The sequence below is a fragment of the Peromyscus maniculatus genome, chromosome 16 (assembly GCF_049852395.1).
Source record: "Peromyscus maniculatus bairdii isolate BWxNUB_F1_BW_parent chromosome 16, HU_Pman_BW_mat_3.1, whole genome shotgun sequence".
NCBI classification, from domain to species: Eukaryota; Metazoa; Chordata; class Mammalia; order Rodentia; family Cricetidae; genus Peromyscus; species Peromyscus maniculatus.
The window spans coordinates 65,815,141-65,825,857 of NC_134867.1; the positions used below are offsets into that span (position 1 = coordinate 65,815,141).

At 48.2% G+C, this 10,717-nt stretch overlaps 1 protein-coding gene across 1 annotated transcript in view; it reads right to left on the reverse strand.

The window, feature by feature from the left end:
* Thbs2 (thrombospondin 2) overlaps positions 1-7,606 on the reverse strand; it is a 30,433-nt gene extending 22,827 nt beyond the window's left edge. The window contains exons 1-4 of the mRNA XM_076552949.1: positions 7,364-7,606; positions 4,712-4,860; positions 3,041-3,597; positions 1,125-1,209 (exon numbers count right to left, since the gene is read on the reverse strand). Coding sequence (XP_076409064.1) covers positions 1,125-1,209; positions 3,041-3,597; positions 4,712-4,763 — 694 coding nt within the window. The 5' untranslated portion in view covers positions 4,764-4,860; positions 7,364-7,606. The remainder of the gene's footprint in view (positions 1-1,124; positions 1,210-3,040; positions 3,598-4,711; positions 4,861-7,363) is intronic.
* Positions 7,607-10,717: the final 3,111 nt, after the last annotated feature.

A 10,717-nucleotide genomic window follows, 5' to 3' on the forward strand; every position in this document is an offset into this window, starting at 1 on the left:
AATTGCCTTGAGACAAGTCCAAAAGCAGAGTTATCTTCAGTTAATCCAGAGCTAAAGAATCCAAGGAAGGGAGAGCTCCAGGGAGGGAGAAGGGGTGATGGGCATTCACCCCACAGCTGAGTGTTTATTACTTGGGATCAAAACCTTGTTGCAATCCACATGGCTCCTGGAAGCCCCTTATATCCAGTGCGCCACTAACCATAAGAGGCCAGGCTAATATAAGCACCTGTATACCCAAGTAGACAGGGACACCCTCAAATAGACTTTGAGTAGATTTAATTCAGCATTTATGTTTTTAAAAATCTTTAGCTTATCTAAGGTACTTTTTCATATCTTAGAATTAAGCAAAATAAATGAATTTGTGCCTTTGCTCAACCCTGCCTCTGCCATGGCTGGGTTTGGGCTGGCGACAGACAAATGTTTGAGCCAGTTTATACCTCCCACGTCTATAGCAGTTTCTGCAGCTGTGAAGCTGAAATAGCTTAGCCTTGAAGCAGAGACATTCTCATTTTAACAGACATCAAAGAAGCCACACTATGAGACCAGGCTCCTGAGCTCACTCTCCAGAGGACTGGAATCTTCAACTCTGACATGACCAGTGGAGGAGAATGGGAGTCTCTGCCAGGTCTGAGTGGAGAGCTCACAGTGGGTCCTGACATAGGGGTGAAAGTGCATGAATCCAGTTAGTCCATCCTTACACCCCATCTTAAGAGAACAGATTTCATGTCTGTGTAAGTCCATTTTGTTAAGAAGGACTCAGAACTTCCGGAAATGTTTAAGTGCTTGCTTTTAATAGTTCTGTGTAATTGTTGACTTGTAACTCAGAGCCCTAAATATCCTGTTGAAGGAACCTACATGTTCAAATGTATTTAGAAGCCATGAAAGGTGTGAATAGTTTTGATCATGGACTGGACTCTCTCTCCAGAATCCCCCAAATTGGATTGTTCTTCTTAAAATATATTCAGAATCGATTCTTGACAGTTTGTCATTTCCAGACTAAGAAGTTCAAGCCAACCAACAGACTTACCAGCTTGGCCCAAACCCCAGCAAGGCACATACATACACACGGCCCAGCAATAACCCACCAGGAAAGAACAGAAACTCCTGGATCAGAGCTCACCCACCTTCCCGGCTGTGCTGACAGCCTTTCTTGCTTAGGATGTCTTCTACAGAATCTGCAAACAGGAGATGGACATTCTGCAGCAAGCCCTGGGAGGAGACAGAGCAACAGAGTTTCATCTTGACGGAAGCTGATAACACTTTATCGGTGCAGAATAGAAGGTTCCAGTAGCACTGGGTCCACCTCTGCCTTATCCAGTAGGTCTGAGGTCTCTTTATATCAGCTCCCCTATTCCTGCTAATTTGAAAATACTTTGAGCCAGTCTGTACCTCCCATATCTATACAGGTGCGTGCATGGGCGCACACACGCGCACACACACACACTCATACACACACACACACACACACACATGCACACACACAAAGGTTTAGCATACAAAATTTTCTAGCTAGGGGAAAATTAACCTTAGGGAAAAAAAAAAAAAGAGGGAGGCCTGGGGATAGGTGACTTCTGTCCCCTGTATGTCCCAGGTAGACGTGCTGGGATATTTCCTCACATGGAACTGGAATGCTTTGTACTTGTTTGTAATTCAAGTCTCAGAAACATCTGCTGATGCAGACAAGGTGGCCCTGGGTCACACCAGGAGAAGGGAGCTAATGATGTAACATGAATGGGACAGTCAGACAGCCATGGCCGCGCCTGAAAAAGTGTGCACTCAAGGTCTTTTACTCAAATAACTAAGCTTCGACATACATTCATTTCCACAAATAAGGGTGTGCCTGCAAGAGAGCAATGTTCAGACATCCCTTAACCTGCCATGAAAGAGGAACGGACATGCTCATCCGAAGATGAACCCTCATAAGCTGAAAGTCCATTTAGCACAATTTACCTAGAAGGACCCTTGGTTGTTCTCTGCAGTTATGGACCAACCAGGAGCCGTGGCTTGCCTCTGCTCAGCATGGAGAGGGAGGACCAGAGTGCAATACTCATGGACCACAGAGAGTCAAAACACAGCCTCAGTATGATCCCTCTATCAGCGGATGATCTTAGTGTCAGGGAAAAGATGGACAAACCCTAAGATGGCCATTATAACTGGGGGCGTCGGTGTGGACCTGGCATTGCAGGTTCTAAGTTCTCAGCTTTGGAAGGATCCTAACTTCTTTAGCCACAGTGAGGGGACAGGGAGGTATTCACTTGCAAAGCAGCAACTTTTCTTTGAGGAACTCAGTCCCTCTTTAGTGGCCTAGTCACTTCATTCTAGAGCAAGGCCTAGGATGTGGCTTCAGGCCTAATGAAGTAACCTGGAGTCTCGGGAACATGAGGAGTCCTGCCCTCAGCACTTGACTAAGGCATCTACAAACAATATACCTGTGACACAGCTCTGCTGTGTGTTCTGTGCATGCTCAGTTGATTTCATCTTATGAATAGGCACTGTGTTAGTATGTGTACAGGGGCCATGTGTGCAGAGGTGTGGTGCGTATGTGTGTACCCAAGTCCTTATGTGTCCTTTGTATGTATGCAATTCTATACATCAGTATTGTGTTTATGAGTGCAAGTGTGAATGTCTGTTGTGTGTACACATGTGTAAATGTGTGTAGGTGTGACGGTGTGGAGGCATGTTGTACATGCTTCTGCACACTTGTGCAATGAGTGTGTGGTGTGTTCACATAGTGTGTAAGCAAGTGTATTGTACAAGTGTGCACCTGTGGTAGATATATAGGTGTGTGTGGTGTGAATGCACCTGTGTGATAAGTTCACACTCTTGATTGTGCACATGTGTGTGCATATCATATACGTATAGGAGTCGCACAACCAAGCATGTGTGATATGTACGAATACATATGCAGTATGCGCAGGTGTGTAGAGTGTGCACACATGTGCCACAGTAAATGCTACATGTTTCTCCAAGGCAAGATTATGCCCCATGCTGTGGGCTCCCAGCAAAGCTCTGTCATACGGCTGCCATGCTGCACACGCACCCTGAAGTGACTCTCTCGGGATGCGCCTTTGGCCACATACATCCTGCTTCTGTCTGCTTCCAGCTGCTCATAGAATGGTTCTTCCAGGGTGACACTGTCAATGAGATCACAGCCCACGTACAGGCTAAAGGTGTCGCTGGCCACTTGCACAGTCACATTCCGCCACTGGGAGTCGGCCAGGCCCACATCCTCCAGGAAGTTGGTATGTTGGGTGCCCTCTACCCAGTAGTTGAGGTCCAAGGTGTCCCCTGGGCCATTGGACACAATCTCGAACTGCCTCTGGGAGGTACCGGGGCCTTCCAACACCAGGAGTGTGCCCCGAGACTTGCGGTCCTGCTTCAGCTGGGCTGTGAGGAAGAAGCCCTCCTTTCTCCTTGCAAGTTTGACAATCCTGACGAGGTCGTCTGTCTTCACTGGGGGGATGTAGTCAAACCGTACGAAACGGTATGCGGGCACCCCGGGGTCAGGCCCTCGAAACTGCTTGGCACCAATGGTCTTCCGGTTAATGTTGCTGATGCTGAAAAGATCAAATGAAGCGTCTTCGCCCTGGTCACCAGCTGCCAAAGGGAACCACACAGGCACAGTTACCACAGGCTGAAGGTGAGGCTTTCTGGAAGGCAGGCTGGAGAATCACAAGCTCTCAGGGGCTTCTCCCTGTGACATCTCAGTCTCCCCCGCCCTGGCTGACCCATAGCAGGCTCCCACAATGCTGTAGGCTGGCTCTCTCCAGGGCTACAGTGCAGTAAGTGTTCTGCGCCTTCCCCAAACCTGGAACATGGCTTCTTTTATAAACAACAGCACTGTGACACCTGCCCAAATCTCACTCCAGACCAGGCCTCTGAATTCCAAGCCCTGATCCCTGGTGTTCTTTGTCCTAGATCTGGGCTGAGCACAGCCTCCCCCTCCATCATGTGACTGGGGGAGAGGGAGGCTGAAAAAAGAGCACCTTTGGCTTTTGACCGTGGAATTTGAGGGTACACAAAGTCCGATGTTGCATTCTTGGGATGAGATTCTGCCTTAAACAGATGGTGTAGACATCTTTTCACTTCCACAAAAATACCTTTAATGAATAATAACTATTGTGCAGTGCGGGTCAGAACCTGAGACAACAATGGACCTCGTGACTCTCAGTGAGTGGTTTGAAGTCACTGCCCAGCTGCCAATGAGAAAAATCACCAGATCTCATCAAAATTAGAACAGGTTCCATGATTCAGAAGAATACGCTGCCTAGAAAGCTAAAACAAAGCATAACATCTCATCAGGTGTCCAAAAACTGAACACAAAGTAAACTACTGCTTATAGAGGCACAAATATTCTCATTTTTAATAAAGATATTGACAGTACCACAATTAAAATAATTAGAATCTGCGACTATTGCTACTAAAAATGGCAGTCCAAGTTTTATAAATGATAAGTTATTTTATAAAGTATAATAATGCACCAAGGCCAAGCTATGTGATGCAAGTACCTCACTACTAACTGTGGTTCACTCATCTCTACTCTTAGACAGTATCTCCATGCTATGTAGACTCAAAAGTCGATGAATCTTTTTATTTACAAGCATATTAAGAAAACTTCATGTGCGAGATGCAGACCACAAGATGCTCACTGGTCTCTTGCCTGCAGCTAAGCCACGCTGCAAACAGAGACAAGGGTTATGTCCATACTCACCATGAGCTCTTGGCCCCAAGCCCAGAGCCAGCAGGGCCAGTGCCCAAAGCATCCTGTCTCCACCCGTGACACTTAGGAGAGAACCAGTCTCCTGGGTGTTGAGTGCACAGCTGCAGCCTGAGTCTCACCAGAAAGTTTGCTCACGTGATCTTTGAAAAAAAAAACAAAACAACCAGTTTTCACACAGAAATCAGAAGCAAATGTGTCCATGGGAAGCAGAACTCTAGACGAGAAACTTCCTTTCCAGCTAGCTTCTTCTAACTGCTGCTAGCATGCATCTCCCTTCTTCCCCCCGACATTGAGGTGATGGGGTTCTGAGCACTCTCGCTGCACGGTCACCATAACAACTGGGGTTCCTGTGGCTGAGCCTGTGCCTCCTGCTCTGAGGAGCAAATGGGGCCTGTGCCAGAGCCCTGTTTCCCTGCGGGACTCCGCCAAGACTTAGGTCCAGGAGAGCTGGACCCAGGCAAATATCCTGTGGGGTGGGAAGACTCTGGAAAAGCATTTTGTGTAAATGTCCATGAAAAACCAGTTCTGCGTAACCTAATTAAACACAATCAATACTAACTGCGATTCAAACCTAGGAATAAACGCAGTGTAATTTCTTAGGACGAGCAGAAGCTTTTACTCTGAGGATTCTACTCCACTTTTCGAGTCTCCTGCAGGCCTGTTTTTCCATTCTCAGAGATTCTGAGTTGGCTCACTGGACTCTGGATCAGAAGTCAGGAGGCCTGGCTTGAAGCCCAGCTCCTCAGCTCCTGCTCCGTTAACTCCTTATGGGCTTCCCTGTGCCCGGGTCTCAGCTCCCCATCCGAGAGGAGTATGGGATGATGGCCCAGGCTCTGTTGCATGTCATACCCTGCTCTGTGGAAACAGACCCATACAATATAGTTAGTTCCTCATCCCTGTTAGATGGCTAAAATGGCCTAGCTTCTCATTCATAAGGACACCTAAGCAGCACCCCCACCCCTTCTACAGAACACTTCGGTAAGCTGCAAACAGTGCCCTCCACAGAGGGTAAGTTTCCTCTCCAGAGGAAGGCAATGAGACAGGAACCTCAGTCTCCTAAAGCCTGGTCTTGATCCCCACAGCACTGTCCCGTGCTCATCTAGGGAGCACTAGATTCTGTTGCAGGAGGCAGCCAGGCACACCATCCCACCTGAGCCCTTAACATCAGCTTGTCCACCCAGGCAATCCTTTTATCCTCTAACTCGGTTTCCTTGTCTGTGGCTCAAAAAAAAAATTTTACTCTTTAAATATCTGCCCACCTGGGGTGTTAGAGAGAGACCCTATGCAGATGAACATCCACCAGGCTCTTTGAGGCTCAGCAAACCTGCCTGCCGTGGACCTGGGGCTTGGAGGGCTCTGAGGACCAAGTCCTGGGGTGGCTTTTTTTTCTGAAAATTCAAGAGTAGGATACACCTTGCCAGGAACTTAGAACAGTACTGAGACCAACTGAGAAATTTGAGAATCTCAGTTGAGTCCACATCTGAAGGCTGCAGCCTGACCTATCCCTGAATCCCTAATTGGGTGTTTGCCACAGGACATCTGCCCTTAGACCCCCATCCCCAAATTTCACCCCTAAGGACAGTTACAGGAAGCCTGCAAAGGCAAGCTCCATCTCAAAATGACATTTTCCCCAGCTTACACGCACGCACAAGCTGAGTACATTAAACTGTGCTTCGATAAAATCAACCTCGATCAGGAGTGTCACAAATAATCAGCAGTCTTTAATACGATCCCATCTCATCTTGCTTCCTTCCCCAAACCAAAACGTGAGACAGGAGTGAGGGGTACCCGGTACTGGAACAAGCTGCCTGGCAGCCAATGCACTTGCATCCTAGCTCCGCGGGCACTAGGCACATGCACACTGTTCCCCCGAGCCCAGGAGTCTCTTCCCTGACCACAAGTCCACACTGCAGGCTTAGGGGCAGACGTTCGTGAACGTTTTCTGCAACAGGGTATGATCACAGCTTATATGGGTCATACACAATTTCATCTCACAGGAACAGTCAAAGTGAATATGCCTTTGCTGGGTGGAATCTCTACCCCTCTGACACCTATTTGCTCTGCCTCCCTCCCTTTTCCTCTCCCTCCCCACTGGACTATTTCTTTTAGCTGCCCCCAGCCCACCAGCTCTTTCTGCAAATTACCCAAGCAGCAACCCAAACACACTCCCTTCAGTGCCCGCAGCCCACCCCACCGTTCATGATAATGACAGCAACACTTTGTTCAGCTGCTCCTAATGTTTGGAGTTAGGATCGCTCTAATCCCTCTGCTTATTTTCACATTTCCAAGGGATCCTTGGACATCCCCTTCTCTGCTTCCTCCTCCACAACAAACTTCAATGTAGAAACTTCTTATGTTGAAGCAGAAAATGTCAGTGCTTCCCCTCAGCATCCTAGGAATGAAGCCAGCCAGACCCTAACCTCACTGGGATCCTGCTGTGGGAGACCCTGGGGCCATGACAGCAGTGACTGTTCCTGTCAGGTCCCTAACTGTGCAGGACAAAGCTGGGGTGAGGAAGCCACTCTGCAAAGTGTGGAAGGGTGCAGCTGCACTCCCCCCCCCCCCCCCTCAGCCTCCTGGAAACCACAAGCCTATTCGGAAAACTCACAGCCCAATGAAATGTCTTAGAAATGAAAAAGGTACCTGGTGTGTTTGAAAATGAATGATGACCGACGTCAGTATTCTAAGTCTGTCCTGAGGAGTGACCTGGCCAGGAAGGCTTCAGACAGTGGAGGCTTTTGCTGCCTCCAGGCAGTGACCGGCTCCTTTATACGCCCTTTCCCCAAGAGGCCTGTCAATCAGGCACACGCGGAGGCACGTTTAATTCATTCTTTCGAAGGAGTGTCATAATTCCTCCTCTGGTCTCACCATTTGCTCAGGGTACCTGGTGTCCCAGGCCAAATCCAGCCCCTCTGAGCTGATGCCCCTCCTACATGTCCACCCAGGCTTTCCAGACAGGGGCCAGGGGAGGAGCCAGACAAGAGGGGTAGGCAGGGCCTCACTTTTCCTGTCTTCTCTCAGGAAATAAAATGCTATAAATAAAACCAGCAAGATTGGCTGGGACTCCCCACTTTGCTGAGGAGAAAAAAAAGCCAATTCTATGTTTAAATGTGTTTCCAATTACCCAATGTGATACTGGTCTTTCTAAACCAAGTGAGTGGCAACCAAGAGGACAGAGGAGAGACATGAGTTCACCACTGTGCTGGGACACTTACTCTATTCAGAGGATTGATTTTGTCATGAGCAAAACGAATTTACTGTAAAAGAGAGCCCGCCGATTTTCTCTCTGACCCTGGGAAGTAGCCCTGCTTCTGGGAGAACAGATTTTTATCTAAACTCACTTCCTCTGTTCAGTCAGAACCCAGCAACCCTATGTGACCAAGTCTCCCTGAGAGAACTTAGTCCTCCACCAAGTCTTGTTGGGACAGTTAGCTTCCCCAAGAGTGAGAATCCTGTAGTCAGAAGCAGTCTTCACAGTTAATAAGATAGGGTGGGGGCCGGTTAGGGACTCAGTGAAAACATAGGGGACAGACTATGAATACAGGAAGGGTAAGGCCAGGTCCCGGATGGATGATAGCTGGATGGGAGGACGGTCATCACCTAAGGAGGACAGTCCACAGGGAAGATGGGGGAGGGTGATGTACCAGGGCCCAAAGCAGATGGTAGATCTGAGGCATCTCCCACAACTCTTGCTTGGGTTTCATTCTTTGCAGATGACACTCCAAGTTCTTCTGGACATTTATCTGAGTTGACACATGACGATAAGTAAGTCAGGTCTTATTCAAAGAACAGGAAAGAGAAATCAAATGGAGAAAGTGTTTAGCTACTTTCTCTTCTCGGTTGGAGACTGAACTGAAGAATCCCCACATGCACTGAGCTGGATCCTCTTCATCTGTGATCAAAGTGAGCAAAGTCAACAGACGCCTCCCCAGGAGAAAACCCCAAGGGGCGAGAGAAGCAGAATAAGACACTGAGAGGAGGAGAGGAGGAGAGGAGGAAAGGAGGAGAGGAGGAGAGGAGGAGAGGAGGTGAGGAGGATGCAGTTGGGAAGCCATTTTTTTCTTATGAAGACTGCTCTTTTATCCCTCCCTAGGAAGTACCAGTTTCTACCAGGGAAGTGGTGGTGCACGTCTTTAATCCCAGAGCTTGGGAGGCAGAGGCAGGTGGATCTCTGTGAGTTTGAGGCCAGCCTGGTATACAGAGTGAGTTCCAGGACAGCCAGGACTACACAGGGAAACCCTGTCTCAAACAACAAACAAATGAAGGAGGAGAAGGAGGAGGAGGAGGAGGAGGAGGAGGAGGAGGAGGAGGAGGAGGAGGAGGAATATCAGTTTCTGGACCAACAACATAACTCAGGAATAAAAACACTTGCTACAAAGTCACACCACCTGAGTTGGACCCTTTGAACCTACGTGGTGGAAGAGGAAAATTGACTCACACGCGTTGTCCTCTGACTTCTATTCACATGCCGTGATACAAGTGTGCACACTCCCAAACACATACACGTACCTCTTATTTACAAGTCAATTAATCAAACATAATAAAAATGTTAAAATAAATATCAGTGTCTAATTTACAGATAAAGAAGATTAGCCTCTAACAGTACATGTGTCTGCTTTGAAGGAAGATGTACCGCTTCGAGTCACTTAATTGCTGACAAAATTCTTCATTTTAACTAAAATAATTAGGTTCAAGTTTATACTTGGATTCAAAGCTGAAAAGAAAACAACACCAGGCTCCCTGAAGAGGTTTCAGTGCCTAACTGCTCCACTGCTATGCACAGATTTATGCCCTCTACGGTAGTTATTACAAGGTGAAGCAGAGGGATAAGGTGTGGGAAGGGCGTGTACACTCTGTGGCATACTCAGCCAGCAGAGCTCGGCACTGCTGCTGAAGTGTAGAAAGATTTCACCTTTGAGATCTCCCACAAAGAAAATCAAGAAGGGTTGATGGATGAGGTGACATGAACTGATAATGCATGATGTGTGGGTGGAACAATGGGAAGGCCAGGAACAGCCCGGGCAGAGACATGGGTGTAGTAGAATCAGTACTGAAATGAGTTCCTATGGTAGAGGTTGCTGAGGGCTATGGTTGTGTCCAGCCGTGAACACATGAATATCCCAGGCAGGAAGTCATGGAGCTAGTGACATTGGCCAGATGGTCCCACTGTAGCACAAAGGAGACTCTCCCGGATCTCTTACTTCTCAGTGTCCTTGGAAAGGGTGTGATGTACTAACAGAACCAGGAGAAAGATGACGGAACAGCTCAGGGTTCTCAGGGTTGTGGAGGCTTCCATGAAATGTGAAGAGTGAGGAAGGGACATTGTCACAGGAAGGGGTTGACAGAGGAAGGTCTGAGGGATTATGAGGGATTATGTCCACTGGAATCCATGGATGTTAATTTAATAGGACTAGGGTCTGCATATAGAAAGAAATTAAGATGAGGTCATGTTGAAGGAAGTCAGCTCATACCAACTACTTCTGTCTGCATTAGAAGAGGAAAATTTCAACCCCGCGAGGAATGAGAGGGACTTGGCCATCTCTGGACGGCGGCAGCAGGAGGTGAGCACTGTAAAGCCCAGTGGAAGGCCGCCAGGGTAGTCAGTGCTGTGCTGAGATTTCATTAGGTCTTCCCTGCGAATGTGCCGCTCATGCTTCCTGTGAGTAACTGAGACTGTCGGGGGGGGGGCACTGAGAGGCCCTTCCCTCTGCCTTGCAGCTTTGGGCAGCTGTCAGCCAAGCAGCCTGTTTTCTGCCCCCCAGCCATACTGCCTACATAGCAAGCTGGTGACTTTGTATACTTTATACTCAGTCTAAGGCTCCTCCCGCAGTCTCAGGGGATCAATCCAACCGTGGCTGAAGACATGCTCCAGCCATGACCACTCCAGAAAGCGCTCAGGAATGAACTGTAGATGACCCTGTCGTTATATTCATCCAGGCTAGAGGAAAGCACACCCTCTGGTGGCCCAACAGAAGGAAGGGCTGTTATTGGTACAAC